Source organism: Bubalus bubalis, chromosome 20 (genome assembly GCF_019923935.1).
Source record: "Bubalus bubalis isolate 160015118507 breed Murrah chromosome 20, NDDB_SH_1, whole genome shotgun sequence".
NCBI lineage: Eukaryota > Metazoa > Chordata > Mammalia > Artiodactyla > Bovidae > Bubalus > Bubalus bubalis.
This window is the reverse complement of record NC_059176.1, coordinates 36,754,762-36,772,687: the sequence shown is the minus strand read 5'-3', so window position 1 is coordinate 36,772,687 and position 17,926 is coordinate 36,754,762. Positions and strand designations below refer to the sequence as shown.

At 43.0% G+C, this 17,926-nt stretch overlaps 1 protein-coding gene and 1 pseudogene across 1 annotated transcript in view; both read right to left on the bottom strand.

Annotated features, from left to right (window-relative positions):
* Positions 1-7,380: 7,380 nt before the first annotated feature.
* On the bottom strand, positions 7,381-9,750 carry LOC102400873 (annotated as a pseudogene).
* A 5,591-nt stretch (positions 9,751-15,341) lies between these two features.
* The window catches only part of PPCDC (phosphopantothenoylcysteine decarboxylase), a 41,081-nt gene continuing 38,496 nt past the window's right edge, over positions 15,342-17,926 (bottom strand). Inside the window, exon 6 of the mRNA XM_044933234.2 lies at positions 15,342-17,476. Within this exon, the coding sequence (XP_044789169.1) occupies positions 17,316-17,476 (161 nt within the window). The 3' untranslated portion in view covers positions 15,342-17,315. The remainder of the gene's footprint in view (positions 17,477-17,926) is intronic.

Sequence of the window (17,926 nt, the reverse complement as noted above, 5' to 3'; positions counted from 1 at the left end):
GCTAGTTTGGCCTTGGAATACAAAGTGAAGCAGGGCAAAGGCTAACAGAGTTTGCCAAGAGAATGTACTGGTCATAGCAAACACCCTCTTCCAACAGCACAAGAGACGATTCTATACATGGACATCACCAGATGGTCAATACTGAAATCAGATTGATTATATTCTTTGCACCCGAAGATGGAGAAGCTCTATACAGTCAGCAAAAACAAGACCAGGAGCTGACTGTAGCTCAGATCGTGAACTCCTTATTGCAGAATTTAGATTTAAATTGAAGAAAGTAGGGAAGACCACTAGGCCATTCAGGTGTGACCTAAATCAAATCCCTTATGATTATATGTAGAAATGACAAATAGATTCAAGGGATTAGATCTGATAGACAGAAGGCCTGAAGAACTGTGGAGGGAGGTTCATAACATTGTATAGGAGGCAGTGATCAAAACCATCCCCAAGAAAAAGAAATGTAAAAAGGCAAATGACTGTCTGAGGAGGCCTTAAAAATAGCTGAGAAAAGAAGAGAAGTGAAAGGCAAAGGAGAAAAGTAAAAATATACCCATCTGAATGCAGAGTTCCAAAGAGTAGCAAGGAGAGATAAGAAAGCCTTCTGAAGTGAACAATGAAAAAATAAAGGAAAACAATAGAATGGGAAGGACTAGAGACATCTTCAAGAAAATTAGTGATACCAAGGGAACATTTCATGCAAAGATGGGCACAATAAAGGACAGAACTGATATGGACCTAACAGAAGCAGAAGATATTGAGAAGAGGTGGTAAGAATATACAGAAGAACTATACAAAAAAGACCTTAATGACCTGGATAATCATGATGGTATGATCACTCACCTAGAGCCACACATTGGAGTATGAACTCAAGTGGGCCTTAGGAAGCGTCACTGTAAACAAAGTTAGTGGAGGTGATGGAATTTCAGCTAAACTATTTAAAATCCTAAAAGATGATGCTGTTAAAGTGTTGCACTCAATATGCCAGCAATTTTGGAAAACTCAGCAGTGGCCACAGGACTAGAAAAGGTCACTTTTCATTCCAATCCCAAGGAAGGGAAATTCCAATGAATGTTCATACTATAGCACAATTGCTCTAATTTCATTTGCCTGGAGAATCCCAGGGATGGAGGAGCCTGGTGGGCTGCCGTCTGTGGGGTCGCACAGAGTCAGACACGACTGAAGTGACTTAGCAGCAGGAGCATATGCTAGCAAGTTAATGCTCAAAATCCTTCAAGTTAAGCTTCATCTGTATGTGAACCAAGAAATTCCAGATGTTCAAGCTGGATTTAGAAAAGGCAGAGGAACCAGAGAACAAATTGCCAACATCCAATGGGCTATACAAAAAGCAAGAGAATTTCAGAAAAACATCTACTTCTGTTTCATTGACTATGCTAAAGCCTTTGACTGTGTGGATCACAACAAACTGTGGAAAGTTCTTCAAGAGGTGGGAATACCAGACCATCTTAGCTGTCTCCTGAGAAGCCTGTATGCAGGTCAAGAAGTAACAGTTAGAATCGTACATGGAACAACAGACTGGCTCCAAATTGGGAAAGGAGTACATCAAGGCTGTATATTGTCACCCTACTTATTTAACTGATATGCAGAGTATATCATATGAGATGGCAGGCTGGATGAAGCACAAGCTGGAATCAAGATGGCCAGGAGAAATATCAATAACCTCAGATATGCAGATGATATCACCCTATGGCAGAAAGCAAAAAGGAACTAGAGCCTCTTGATGAAAATGAAAGAGGAGAGTAAAAATGCCAACTTGAAACTCAACATTCAAAAAACGAAGATCATGGCATCCAGTCCCATGAATTCATGGCAAATAGATGAGGAAACAATGGAAACAGTGACAGATTTTATTTTCTTGGGCTCCAAAATCACTGCAGATGGTGACTGCAGCCATGAAATCAAAAGATGCTTGCTCCTTGGAAGAAAAGCTGTGAAAACCTAGACAACACATTAAAAAGCAGAGACATTACTTGCTGACAAAGGTCTGTATAGCCAAAGCTGTGGATTTTCCAGTAGTCATGTATAGATGTGAGAGTTGGACCATAAAGAAGGCTTGATTGCTGGAGAATTGATGCTTTTGAACTGTGGTGTTGGAGAAGACTCTTCAAAGTCCCTCGGACAGCAAGGAGATCAAACCAGTCAATCCTAAAGGAAATCAACCCTGAATATCCATTGGAACGACTGATGCTGAAGCTGAAGTTTCAGTCCTTTGGCCACCTGATGCGAAGAACTGACTCATTGGAAAAGACCCTGATACTGGGAAAGACTGAAGGCAAGAGGAGATAGGGGCGACAGAGGAAGAGATGGTTGGATGGCATCACCGACTCAATGAACATGAATTTGAGCAAACTCTGGGAGATAGTGAAGGACAGGGAATGCTGGCATGCTGTAGTCCATGGGGTTGCAGAGAATCAGACATGACTGAGTGACTGAACAACAGTTCAAACTCATGTCCATTGAGTTAATGATGCCATCCAACCATCTCATCCTGCCTACAATCTTTACCAGCATCTGGGTCTTTTCCAATGAGTTGGCTCTTCTCATCAGTTGGCCAAAGTATTGGAGCTTCAGCTTCGGCATCAGTCCTTCCAATGAATATTCAGGACTGATTTCCTTTAGGATTGACTGATTTGATCTCCTTGCAGACCAAAGGACTCTCAAGAGTCATCTCCTGCACCACAATTTGAAAGCATCAATTCTTTGGTGCTCAGCCTTCTTTATGGTCCAACTCCAACTCACATTTGTATATGAACTATGGGAAAAACCATAGCTTTGAGAGAGAGAAAGACAAACATTTGAAGAATACAAATTTGATGAAAAGTACCAATAGCTACAAAAACACTCAATGAACTCCAAATAGAAGAAATATGAAGGAAACCACACTGAGGTACATCAATAATTGCTTAAAATCAGTGATCTTCAAAACGCACTATTTACAAAATGAAAAGTCAATTGACAGCCTGGGAAATATATCAACTCGGTTTCCAATAAATATGTCTAATGAATTTATAAACATCAGCAATAAAGTCAGAAAATACAATTAAAGATTTACAATAGCAATGAAAAATATAGTGAAAGTGAAAGTCGCTCAGTCGTGTCCGACTCTTTGTGACCCCATAGACTATACAGTCCATGGAGTTCTCCAGGCCAGAATACTGGAGTGGGTAGCCTTTCCCTTCTCCAGGGGATCTTCCCAACCCAGGGTTCAAACCCAGGTCTCCCGCATTGCAGGCGGATTCTTTACCAGCTGAGCCACAAGGGTTGGAAATAAATCTAACAAAAGATGTGCAAAATATTTATGTAGAAAACTAAAGGACCTTATTGAAAGGCAATAAGAAAACCAAATGGAGCAACACCATGTTCATGGATAGAAAGTTTCAATACTGTAAAGTTGTACAGTATTGTACAAATGGATGTACAGCTTTATTACTTTTCCAATCAAGTCCTAATGGAATTTTTTACATAAAGCCAAAAAAGATTAGTAGCCAGATCCTATAAATCAATTAGAAAGACAAACGACTCAATAGAAAAAGTTTCAAAAACACAAACAAGCATTTCACAGAAAACACAAATGGCCTGTTAAGTTTATGAAAATACACTTGGCCTTGTTAGTAGAAAAGGAAATGCAAATAAAACCACAAATTACCATTTCATGCCCTCTGGTTTGGAAACATTTTTAAAGACTGACAAAACGTTGGCAAAATGTAACTAGTACACCGCTGTGGGTCTAGAAATTAGTACACTCACTTAGAAGAAGAATTTTACATTATTTGTGAAGGTGAACATTCACATACCCTTTGACCCAGCAATTCCACTCCTGGAGACATGAACAGAATATTCCCAGAAGCACTGTTTAAAATAGCAATAAAAATGGCAACAACCCAAATGTCCTTTACAGTAGAATGAATAAAAGCTTATGGTTCAGTCACACAATAGAACATTAAAATGGAACAGAAGACTACAGCAACTATAGCTCTGTGCAGCGTGGATTGCATTTTCTAAGGACGACCGTCACAATACATCCTGTTTTACATGTTCTCTCCTTCTTAAATGCCAATGACATGAATACTAGATCTTTTTTTATAGTCCCCTGGGTCTCTGGGGTCCTTTTCACTCTTTTTTTTCCCAGTTTATTTTCTCTCTGTTGTCCAGATTGGGCAGCTTCGTGGATTCTTTCTTCTATCCCCTTCCATTTTGCTACTGAACACATCTACCAAGCTTTTTATTTTGGTTATTGAATTTTTCAGTTCTAAAATATCCATTTGGTTCTTCTTTGTATATTTCTTTGCTGAGATTTTCTCTTTTTTCCATTTGTTTCGGATGTGCTCACAGTCGCTTACTAAAGCATTGTATAATGACTGGTTTTAAATCTTAATCAGATAACGTCACTGGAATCTTGAGTGTGGTATCTATTAATATTTTTTTTTCCTTCAGTGTGAGATCTTCTTGGCTATTGGTGTCACAAGTAATTTTCTACTAAAACCTGGGTGTTTTGGCTATTATATTATGAGACTCTGGATCTTCTTTAAACTTTTGGTTTCAGCTGGTTTCCTCTAACACTGGTCCAGCAGAGGAGGGGAGATGCTACCTCATTAAGGCAAGACAGGGTTAGACATCCAGGTTCCCCACTCTGCCTCCATATTAATCAGCTCAGGCTTCCATAGCAAAACACCACAGACTGGGTGTCTTAAACAACAGATATTTATTGTCTCACATTCTGGAGATTGAAAAGTTCAAGATCAAGGTGTTGGAGTTTGATTTCTGGTGAGAACTCTCTCCTTGGCTTGCAGTTGGCCACCTACTCACTCTGTCCTCCCATGGCCTTTTCTCTGTGCGTTTACATCCCAGGTGTCTCTTCCTCTTCTTATAAGAACATCTATTGGACTAGGACCTCACCTTTATGACCTTGTTTAACGTTAATTACCCCCTTAACAGCCCCATCTCCAAATATTGTCTTATCAAGGGTTACAGCTTCAGCTTATGAATGGGGGTGGCACAATTCAGTTCATAACAGCCTCCACTGACTCTGGAGTGGGGGGTATTATCTGTTATTGCTGGGAGGGCATGAGAGTTTCTGGCTTCCACTAGACCTCCCTGGCTCTGAGGAATGGGTGTGCTGCCCCTGACAAGACCTCTACTTACACTATACTATTCAGGATAGTGGCAACCTCTGGAGTGATGAGAGGTGATATGATTTGGGAAAAGATACAAAAGGCTCCAAGGAATTGGATGTGTTTTATTTTCTATTTGTGAAATAAGTATCTTGGTATTAATTATATTATTATTATTTAAACTGTAAATACGTTATCTATGGTATAGTCTCTTTTTTCTTTTTAAAATTTATTTTTTAATTGAAGGATAATTGCTTTACAGAATTTTGTTGTTTTTTGTCAAACCTCAACATGAATCAGCCATATGGCTGATTATGTTACAGAACAACAAAATTCTGTAAAGCAATTATCCTTCAATTGAAATATTCCAGAATTCAAAAAAGAAAAAAAGAAAAAGAAAAACCCAACCACAACAAAATAGAAATATGGTCTCTCTACTTAGAATATTTATAACATAGTTGAGGTGCTCAGAAATAACGATCTACCATCTGTGGTATTAAGCATTATCTATGTGCCAGGCAGGGCTTCCCAGGTGGTGCTAGTGGGAAAGAACCTGCCTGCTAATACAGGAAATGTGAGAAACTCAGGTTAGACCCCTGGGTTGGGAAGATCCCCTGGAGGAGGGCATGACAACCCACTCCAGTATTCTTGCCTGGAGAATCCCCATGGACAGAGGAGGCTGGCAGGCTATAGACCATGGGGTCATAAAGAGTCAGACATGACTGAAGCAACTCAGCATGCACACATACATGGGCCAGGCCTTGTGCTGAGCACATCACCTATATCGTTTTACTTATTCTATACAATCCATTTTATGGATGAGGATGCTCAGGTTCCAAAGAAGTCAGAATCATAGAGATGAAGTTCAAGCCCAGGCCTGTCTGCAGAGCCCATACTCTTTAAGCCCATAGCACCTTGAATGAAGTTAAAACTAATTAATATCATTTATCACAATCGTCATGTGCCACTCACCTGCCACCACTAATAAAATCTGACAGAGAACATTAGACTTTACCATTTCAGCCACAAGGGAAGCCTCCAAGTTTAGGCTGTGTTGTGAAAGTCGCTCAGTCATGTCTAACTCTTTGAGATCCCATGGATCTCTAGCCTGCCAGGCTCATCTGTCCATGGAATTCTCCAGGCCAGAATACTGGGGTAGATAACCATTCCCTGCTGTAGGGGATCTTCTCAACCCAGGGATTGAACCCAGGTCTCCTGCATTGTAGGCAGATTCTTTCCCATCTGAACCACCAGGGAAGCCCGTGTGTGTGTATAATTTTATTTATATATTTAAATATATATTTGTATTTTTATATACTGATGTGGATTTACTTTTATGTTAAAAATCTTATGAGACATATGCACTACCGTATGTAAAACAGGTAGCTAGTGGAAAGCTGCTGCACAGCACAGGGAGCTTGGCTTGGTGCTCCATGATGACCTAGAGCAGTAAAGGAGGGGGTAGAGATTAATGGCCTTACAGGGTTGTGTTCATTTCTGCTGCACAACAAAGTAAATCAGCTCCAATAAAAACTTAAAATTAAAAAAAAATTTATATTATTGTTAGCTTTTAAGTTGTTTTTTTTTTAATTAATTGGTTAATTTATTGACCATGTGACTGTGGAATCTTAGTTCTCTGACCAGGGATTGAATCTTGGCCCTTGGCAAGTGAGAATGTGGAGTCCTAACTACGGGACTGCCAGGGAATTAATTCCCTATTGTTATTTTAGTAAATATTCATTTATAATTATATACATTTTAATCTTTTGCTATGCCTTTATTCCTTCCTGAAGTTCACTCAAGGATCATTTTCCTTCATCCTGAAGAATTCCCATAAAAACTTCCTGTATTGCCAATGTGTACTGGTGACAAACCAATTTCTTTGAATTTTTGTCCACTTGACAAAATTTTGAACACATTTCTTTTCCCTTCATTTCTGAAGGATATTTTTCTGGGCATAGAATTCTAGATTGGTAGGGTTTTTTTCTTTAGCACTTTAAAGATGTCATTTCATTGTCTTCTGGCTTCCATAGTTAGCCATCAATTGTACTGTTAACTGGTTACTAACTCTCTCTCTCTAAAAATATGATCACTTTAACCAAGAGCTAATGTGCCTCAGTGAGGACCCAGTGTAGCCAAAAACAAATTAATTTTTTAAAATATGGCTGCTTTTAAGATTTTTGATGGGCCTAGGTATAGTTTTCTTTATACTTCTAATATTTGGAGTTTGTTTTATTCAAGTTTAGCTTTGTTTTATTTAAATTTAGGTTTGTTTTATTTAGGTTTCTTTTATTTCAGTTTAATGTTAATCCATGCTGTGTTTCAGTAAGAAGAATACAGATTCTGTATCTATGGCTCAAGTCATATATCCACTAATACAAATTAGTTTCAAGTTACACATACTGAATAAAGAGGCTGAGGGAGCAAAGGAGGGAAGGGCTGGGGCCCAGTGGGAGACGAAACAAAGAATTGAACATGCACGCTGGCTTTTCCATAACACCTTCAATGCTAACCTGCTTCAGAGGAAGAATAAAAGGAGGCAAGAATGAGCAGCCACAATTGTTAAACGGTTACCAGCATCATACTTTTCAACATTTCAACAGAGTTTGAAACACTTTTTAATAGCAAAACCATTACAAGAAACTCCCCAGACAACCTTTAACCACCTCAAGCTAAGATCCAATTAAACATTGGCTTAAAATTCAAAGAATTAAAAAAAGGGAAAATGATACCACATACACCTCAGTAGTGTGATTAACCTTTCTCTTAGATGCTTGCATCACACAAAATTCTAATAGCTCTTGAATGTAATTTCCATTGCTAATGGTGATCCTGCCACGTCTTCAGGAAACAATACAGTAATCCTGAAAAAGCCTCTATGCAGTCCTGTTAGTGTTCTTAAAGATTCTAAAAGCTGGGACCAGTAAAATCTACAGAAATTCACTCTTGCCTTTACAAACTTTAGAAAACCATGGGGAAAAAAAAAAAAAAAAAACCAACAGGGCAGGAACATATGTAAAAGTCAGATTTGGTGGTTCTTAGTAACAATGGGGGAATTTCCAAGATGGGTAGGATGGGAATGTCTGGGGTAGTCAGAGATGGTTTCTCATGTTGGCTTTTATGTGTCACTGATAATCATCTTCCACATCCTGCAGTGCTTCTTTATTCCACTCTTCACCATCACCTTGCATGTCTGAAGTCCATAGTGTCAGATTATCACTAACAACTGTGTGATAAGTGATGAGTCCTTATAGCTTTCCTCACTCAGTGTGTTCAGTTCTGCAACTGCATCATTAAAAGCTGCTTTGTCAACCTGCAGGTATGCTCAGGGGAATTAAATATGGAAAAATTGAGAGCAAGACCTAAGTGATGGGATGTGAAGACGAAAGTTCTGTCACTGCAACAACACTAGCAGCTTTATAAGCCATCAAGCTGTTCTCCACAGCCTCCTTCCTGTCATTTCTTGTGGCAAATTCAGCCAGATACCTGTGGTAGTCCCCTTTCATTTTATAATAGAAAAGCTTGGACTCAGCCAATGTTAGGGGCTGGAATGAGGTGTTTGTCCAGTACACCCAGAATGGCACAACGGATAAACTATATCTCAGTCTCAACCATTTGCCGATATTCCCAAATCATTTTTAGTTTGTCTCCTCCTCCCCTGTTTTCTTCTTTGTTGCTGATTATTCTCCAGGAAGCTCTTCTAGTTCTAATCACAATTTTTATATGCAGAGATAGGAGGTTTCTTCCTTCAACTGTCAACTCCACACGCATCCCTGCTACTTTCTTCATTGATTGCACCATCTCATCGCATTGCTCAGCCTGCTCGGCCAGCTTCGCCTGGTGCACCAGATTGTGAAGGATGGAAGCAGGTAGTGCCTCCCACTCCCAGCCTCTCACTCCACGTCTGAGCAACAGAAATGGCAGTGTCTCAGTCCTCACTGATACTCATGAATCTGTGGCTTGATGCCTTCCATCATATTTAGAAAATTCTCAGTCATTATTTATTCAAATATTTGAGCATGTCCTACATCTCTCTTATGCTCAGCTCTGTTTATTCCTCAATTCCTTTTCACTCTGTGCTTCAATCCAGATAATATCTATTGATTGGTCACTAATCTTGTCTTCTCTGTGTACAGTGTCCTGTTAGACCCATTCAGTGAGTTCTTAATTTCAGATATTTTGCAGTCTAAAACACCAATTTTTTTCATTCTTATAGATTCAAGTTTTCTCTTTAAATACTCAAGCTTTTCACCTATTCTGTCCATCTTTTGCTCTATTCTCTTTAACATATTATCCTTACTTATTTTAAAACCTTTGTTTGAGATGTCACCTCCTGTTTGGTCTAGTTCGCTGCATCTCAGTTTGGAAAATGGCCTTAGGAAGAAAGTTGGTTAAATATGGGGTTCACTTTGGGTGCCCTCCATCTGTCGAAGATCATAGCCCTGTTTTGCCTGATGTCCAGTCCCCGCAAACTATTGTTGTTTAGACTGCTGTGAGGAAGAGAAAAGTTGAACAGATGGCATGGGGGTTGGGGTGGGGGCTGTGTGAGAGAAGTAGACAGACCTTGAAGGATCAGGAGGTGCCCTAGAATATCCGCCATGCCCTGTTGTCCTGACTCCATGGTGCCCTGAACCCAGCACCATACTCCAGCCCCAGGGCCCACACAGCAGGCAGAGTAGAGTGGCAAGAAAGTGGCTCTAATGGGCCCCAGGGGTCTCTGCAAATGACTGGAAGAGGGAACAGGGCAGCAAGAATAGTCTTTGGGCCTAAGTTTCTCAGCCAGAGGGGCCATGTGGGAGACCCTAGGAGGAGGATGGGGCAGCTTTCTTAGAACTACCGTCCAATGGGAGGAAGCCAGTGTTCCATTCTACCCTGAGCACTAGGGCCCTCCCTACTGTCTTCGTTTCTTTGCATCTTTTTGCATGTCATTTGTCATTTGCATAGGGTCTCATTTTATGTCAAATTCACAGTCTCTGCTTATTCCTCCCTATTTGGGTATAGGGAAAAGTGGACCTTCAGCTAAATCCCCCTTGGGGAATTTTAACTCTTAGTATACCACCTAGGTCATTTAGACTGAATTTTAATTTTTAAGCTCCTTTTCTGAGCAGCTTTAACTATTAATAAGGATTGATTATTTTATGACTTTTATCCTTTCACAGGGGTCTTCCAAAAACCAGAGAGAGATTTAAATTATTTTTTAATAGAATAAAGCTTGTTCTCTCTTACAATTACCACAACGATCCACTGGATTCTTTATAAGTCCAAAATACATCAATTACTGTATTGATCCATTGGATTCTTTGTAAATTCAAAATATATCCTAGGTCTTAAAACCTTTTGCTATTTCATCCTCTTAGGAACTATTTTTCATCATCACTCATTAATTATTCTCAATCATGCTTTTTAAAAACAGAGACTAAAGTAATAAGAAAACGAAAGAATGATGGAATTGTCTGGGCAATTCAGTGGAGATATGAATCATTGCTATTCTACCACCTTTCAGCTTTCTTATTGCTCTGTCTGAAACATTAGATATCTTTCAAGAAGGTATAAACAAGTCGGTCTGCAAACATTATCTTTGTTCATTTGTTTTAGCTTTCATCACACAAGATGAGAGTCCAGAATAAATTTCATTTTCCTACAAAGAAGAAAGAGAAAAAACCAGACATTTCTCAGTTACTGAGGTATCAGTAGATGAGTGCAATGTGAAGCAGGCTGTCTAGACTACAGTCATGATGCCACATGTGTGCTCAGTCGCTCAGTCATGTCCTACTCTTTGCAACCCCATGGACTGTAGCCTGCCAGGCTCCTCTGTCCATGGGATTTTCCAGGCAAGAACATTGGAGTGGGTTGCCATTTCCTTTTCCAGGTGATCTTCCCAACCCAAGGATCAAACCCAAGTCTCCTGTGGCCCCTGAATTGACAGGCAGATTCTTAACCACTGAGCCACTTCGGAAGCCTAAAGATGATGGTAAATTTATATATAAGCAAAGTTGAAGTTTATGAATCTTCAGATATCTTAAAAGAATTTTCTCGAATTCAAGAATTGCCCCCATTTCCCCAGAGAGTGGGGAGCTGGAGACCAGAGAGGAGTGGTTCTTTTTCAGGGTCACTCTGTTCTCAGTCTGTCCTGTTTCACAGCAATGGGGGACTCAGCCTGCCTTTATCACGGTGTACGGTAGGTGCTGCCCTGCAAGCTGGAACAGGGCTGGCCCTAGGAGTAAGGAGGCTGTCCAAATCCCCACTCCTGAGACCTGGCACTCGCCCAGCTCATCTGCCACCCTTCCTCGGGCCTTGGGGCCCTTGAAGCTGTGGTTTTCCTCTGGGTGGTGACTCAGTGCCCAAGGCCTGCCCTGCATATGAACCTCCCCTTCCTTGGGCCTCACTGACCGCCCTGAACCAGAGGCAGCTGTGGTTTCCCCTAAAACAGCAACCACAAACTGCCAAGCCCACCCCACCTACGCTCCACTACCCACTCCACCCCTCAGGGCCCTAGACCTAACCTTGGGGTGCCAAAGGGAAAAGAACAGCAGGGAGGCTGCAGACTCCCGTGAGACGTGGAGTTTATGATGAGCTTTGCCTTTTATAGCATGAGTGTCAAAGATATACCCATTTCATAGATGGGGAGAATAAGGCCAAAATGTTTTAGGGGCTTCTTTCAAATCAATCTATTCATTCCTTCAACTAGCATTCCTCAAAAGCCCACAAGAACACAGGAGAGTAGACGCTGAGATGTGATGCCCACATTTCCCTTCAGGGAAGGACTTGGTGTCTGGGGGCAGGAGGACTGTAGCTGTCAGCCCATCCAGGGGTCACTTCAGCTGCAGATACTTGCTTTACCCTGGGCCATGCCCTTCTCTGGGTGATCTGTATCCAAAGACTAATCTAGCTGGGGTGCAAAGGCCCAGCTATTTCAGCTCAGTGTGGGACTGTGAGGGGCCGTTCCACACCAAGCTCCCAGTGAGGAGCCCAGGCTGGGTGGGGCCTGCAGTACAGCTCAGCTTCTCCCTCTGCCCAGTGCTGCCTCTTCCCCCTCCCTTCTACACGCATCAATCTCCACAGCTCTCCCTGAAGAACATCCAGCATGCTACCCTTTGAGCCACAGTCTGCTTCCTGGAGAACCCACCCTGCAATACTTAACTTTCAAAGAGCTGCCAGCCCAGGGCCAGAGAGACAAGTAAGCAACCAAAGTGCAGGAAGGATGGCCTCAGGGGGGAGGCAGCCAGCAAAGGCCCCAAAACAGGCTTCGGTACACAGGCAGAGAGGGTCTGGGAGGCCCTGGCTAACAGCACTGAGGCCAGAGCCTAAGTGCCTCTCACCACCTAAAAGCTGCAGCGCAGACCCTTGGTTTGGAGGAGGGACACCTACCTACCACCATTTTCTCTGACCTAATCTGTCCCTGTAAGAAACCCCCGAAGGTGGCCCTCTCCCAACTTTCCTCCTCAAATACATACTCTAACTGTGGGTCCAGGTGTCTCCAGGGCCTTGTGGCCAGCCAGGGGCAGCTGCAGAGCTCTAGGGCTACTCGCGGGAGCTGTTCTGGATCCTGAGGGCTCAGAAAGGAGAGCAGACCCTTAGGTCAAGCAAAGGAACCCTAGGATTGTGAGGAACACAACTTGGTTCCAGTCCCACAAAGAGAAACATGGCCAAGAGAGCAAGCAAGCTCCTCTCACTGTGGGCACATTCCCACAGTATGGTCCAGCCTGCATCTTGCCATGCATCTGGTGATGAGAAACTGTGACCCTGTGTCCCCTCCAACCAGAGGTCCCAGAGCTGATAATTTAGATAATCAGGAAGGTCTTCCTTCCCTGGAGTCTTTCCTCCGTCTCCCCCAGGGCCTTCCTCAAGAGTCCTATTCTGGCTTTAGGGGTTGTGGAATCTGTGCCATTCTGCCCGAGGCTGATCCTCAGCATAAATAATCCACCCCTTGGGTCCCTAATCTGATCCCAAGTCATTGTGGGATCTTGGGAACATTCCTCTGCCAGGGACCTCATTTTTCCATCTGTCTGACACAGGGGCAGGAGAGGAAGTCTTTCAGCTTCCTGACTGCCCTGACATTTGTGACCCAGTAGTAAATCAAGTTTATCAAAACCATGATCCTGTGCCTGCCCCCCACCCATCCCCTTTGTCTCCCCACCCACCCTCCAACTTTCCCAGGCCCAGCGTCTGCCACTGCCCTTTTCCTGACCTTTCACCTCTCCTGGGACTGATAAGAGATGAGAGGGTTTGAAGTCAGCCTTGCTTCCCATCTGACCATAAATGATGCTCAGAGGAGGTGCCGGTCACTACATGCAGAGAAGCAGCTACAACAAGCCAGTGTTCCGGGAACGCCTAGAAATCATGTTGGAGAAATGCTTCCCTGGTAATGGATTGGATTGAAGAGTCCAGGGTGGGAAACAGCCAGTTCAAGGCTGTACTTGAACACGTGGATTTGGGACATTCCCTGGTGGCTCATACAGTAAAGCATCTGCCTGCAATGCGGGAGACCCGGGTTCGATTCCTGGGTCGGGAAGATCCCCTGGAGAAGGAAATGGCAATCCATTCCAGCACTCTTGCCTGGAAAATCCCATGGACGGAGGAGCCTGATCGGCTACAGTCCATGGGGTCGCAAAGAGTCGGACACGACTGAGCAACTTCACTTCACTTCAACTTCCCTTGCAGCAGAGAAGTCAGAAAAAGTGCTGTTCATGCCAGACTCCTTTGTTATGAACAAGGATGACTCATCACAGACAATCTCTGCTCAGAGTGTACCATGGGCCCCACCATCCCCCACAAGGAGGACCAGTGGGAGGGGACAGAAATGGACTGGGCACAGGTGGTGGCTTTGAATCTAGTCCAGGATGAAGGGAAACCACGCCAGAGAGTTTAGCCAGGCCGCAGCTGCACCAACCCTGCCCCTGAGACAGCACTGGAGAGGAATGGAACCCAGCCATCCATTCTTCTCGGCCAAGCCCAACTTAGGTTTGGTTGTGAACATTACTAAGGGAGCTAGTGGCAAGCTATGGGGGCTCAGTCTGCAACCAGCACCAGGGATCAGTCTATGACCAGGGTCAGTGCTCAGAGCACCGCCAGAATGAGAACTGAGCCTTGATGATATGAAGGGCCCTCACATTAATCTCCCTCCAGGTGGGGCTCAGAGCCAGGTAAGTTGTGGGAAGTCTGGGGTGGAAGGGAGGGTCTCTTGTTTTCCTGTGTACAACATGGGGATTTTTATTTCTGTCCTGCCTGATAACCACAATCTAAACCATGTGACAACTTCATGCTTTACAAAACACCATCCCTTTTGACCCTCACAAGAACCCTTATCCATACCTGCCTTGCAGGGTGAGAATGCACTTTATGAGATGGCTGAAAAGATGGGTGGGGTTTTTTGCTCAGTTTTTTTTTCTTTGCATAGATTATGAATCTTTTTTTTTTTAATTTGGCTGTATTGGGTCTTAGTTGCAGCTGCAGCGTGTGGGATCTTTCCTTGCAGCATGCAGGCTCTCCAGCACGAGGGCTCAGTAGTTGTGATGCATGAGCTTACTTCCCTAACTGGGGATTGAACCAAGTTCCCTGCATTGGAAGGCAGATTCTTAACCACTGGACCACCAGGGAAGTTCCCCGATTGCTGTTTTAAAAGAATTCAGAGGATGGGAGCATCTCAAAAGGGAAGGCCCTTACTGTTATCATGGTTTCTCTTCATCTGTCTTTCAGTTAATTTTTATCTTCCCAAACTCATGTGCAAAAAATGTTTGCAGAGTCAAACTGTGCTAAAGTGTTAGAACAAAGACAGCACTTTCCTATGTCACTGCTCTTTTGAAGTGACCACTTCAACTCATTCAGTTATTTAGGAGACAAAAATCAGAAGACAAAAATCTCTGCAAGGAGATGAAACCAGTCAATCCTAAAGGAAATCAATCCTGAATCTCCATTGGAGGGACTGATGCTGAGGCTGAAGCTCCAATACTTTGGCCGCCTGATGCAAAGAACTGACTCATTGGAAAGGACCCTGATGCTGGGAAAGACTGAAGGCAGGAGGAGAAGGGGATGACAGAGGATGAGATGGTTGGATGGCATCACCAACTCGATGGACATGAGTTTGAGCAAGCTCTGGGAGATGGTGAAGGACAGGGAAGCCTGGCGTGCTGCAGTCCATGGGGTCGCAGAGAGTCAGACATGACTGAGCAACTGAAAAACAACAACAAAATAAAGCATTTATTGCTATTATTTCTATCTCAGGAAGTCCAGTTTTGATACCGTCTCTTGGCATTCCTCTCCTGACAGATGAGATTCACTTACACTCTTTCCTCTCCTTTTGATATCATAACACCACATTTCTTGGTTACATTCACAATCAGTAAATAGTGCTCACTGCTAAGCCAAGTAATATGCTGTCCTTTCCTTTCTTCATACCTTTCTTTTCCTTTCTTCATAAATACCTTTCCTTGCTTTGTAAACTTTTGTTCTTCAGAATTGTTGACTCGTTTTTTCATTTGCTTTTTTTTTTTTCTTTTGACACATCCCACACCCTGCAAAAGTCCTGTAAAATGATTCTCAATACACATTTTCACTATAATTCCTTATTTTTCTCACTCTGAGACCCCCCTCCTGGAGCCCCTGGTTCTCCTGCCTCCATCTGAACTAACAGCTCTAGATCAGCCCCACAGCTGTCACCCTGTGCTTCTTCCCTTCATGATCTCTGTTTTTCCTGCATTCTATTTCTTCTTCTTTTTCTTCACAACAAAGACCACACCATTTATTTACAAAGGCCAGTGTGGGAGTTGGGTGAGGTAGGGAGAGAAAGCCACACGGACATCCTCTCTGGATTGCTTGGGACCCTTTCCCACTTGGAGAAAATTCCATTCTTCTTGCCTCCATATTCTCAGTAGTGGGTCCTTATTTCTTCTTTCTTGGTTTATGCCCTTCTGTGAGCTGGAGCACATCCTCCAGTAGCTTCCTGAGGAAGTTTGCATGTGAGATAAAGTTTTTCAAACCTTGTCTATCTGAAAATATCTACATTCTCTTCTCACACTGTATTGATACCTTGGATGGGTATATAATTCTCAGTTGAGAGTAATTTTCCTTCAGCATCTTTAAGGCATTGCTTTGAGGACTTCTGGCTTCGAATATTGCTACTAAGAGATCTGATGCCGACCTGATTCCTGATGCTTTGTATAAGATCTGGTGTCACTTTCTGGAAGCTTCTACAGTCTGATCCAAAGAAATGAAGTCCCTTTGCAGGAGTGAAACAGAGTAAGGCTCTGTGGGGCTCCCAGGCAAGGAGGACTTTCTGTCCCTCATTTCTTGTAGGCAAGACTCCAGCCTTCATGACCTTCTCTGAGTTCCAAAGGGCAAATTTGTACAGTTGCTAATCAAGGGAGGTGAAGCCAAGAAACCACCTGAAGCCAGATTAAAGGGACCACAGAAGCTCTTCAATATTAGACCTGACCACTTGAGATGGGATTAAAGGAGTACAGGCCCTACACACACCCTAATCTTGTCAGATATCCCACTTTTGAATCACTGTTATAAAACTCTTCATCAGATCCTCTCAGGTTGGGACACAGTTTTTCAAGGCAGAAGCTTGGTGTGTCCTCCTTTGCTGGTAAAGTAATCAAGTTATCCTTTTCTACTTCAAAATTGTCTCCCAGATTGGATTTGGCATCAGTGTACAGAGAGGCCAAGTGTTTGGTGACCGGAGTAGTATTTGAGGCTAGTCTCTGAAGTTTGTTCTGATCTCAGGAGGGTTTTTCTCAATTAGCTCTTTGCTTCTCTCTACACACTTCTAGTTGGTCTAATTTTTAGCTAGCTTTTCTCAAAGCACTACCAGACTTAATTGCTTACCACCAATATCTCTATTGTTTTGAGAGCACCGACATGCTTGAATTTCCCCCCACTCTGTGCAAATAAAGCCAGTTCCCTTGAGGAGAGCATCAGAGTTTTTATGGACTTCCTCTGTCTTTGTACACTCTGTACCACTGCTCTGAAACTGGTGTCTTGGAGTGATATCCCTGCTTTATAAGGATGCTGGGTTGGGGCAGTAGCCTTTGGTCTTCTAAACTAGCCTCTCCTAGGATGCAACCTCCACTCTATAAGTGAGAGAGTCAAGGCCTCAGTATCCTCTGGCTTCCATGACTAGGGTAGACATTCCACTGTGAGTTGGAAATGGGTTGAGGAAAAAGGCTCCAGGCTTCTCAGCTACTCTTACCTGGAATACACCTCAACACAGAGGTGAGGGAGATGAGACATGCTGGTGGCCTGCCACTCCCAGGGAGATCCTGTACCTCTCAGCTGGGCACTGGGGATAGAGGGAACCCTGTGTTCTTCACTGCAGCTGCCTAGAGTGGAGCTTCTTTCCCAATGACCTGGGAGGGGAGAGAGAAAGCAGGGCTCTAACTCTTCTTACTGTTAGCAAAAGCTCAGCCTCTCTGTACATTGGTGCCACCAAATCAAATCTCAGAGACATTCCCCTTTTCTGTTGCTTTGGCCTCTCTTACATGTTAAAGACTTCCCTCAAATGTCTGAAAACTAGCTCTCTATTTGGCAGCTGACATCCCATCCTGAAGGCATACTCATAGCAACTGGAGATCCCTTTCCATGGAGAAGAAAGAGGGCCAACCTTGGAGGTGGCCACACCTGGCTAAAAACCCATCTCCACATTTTTCACTCTGAATGGGTAAATCCTCCATGCATCATCTTTCCTCTAAGTAAAATAAAAATAATAATATACCTGCTGATCATACATAAGTGCTTGGCACACCACAGGTCCTCAGGAAATGTTCATATCCCAGCCTCCCCGATTCAGAGGCTGATCT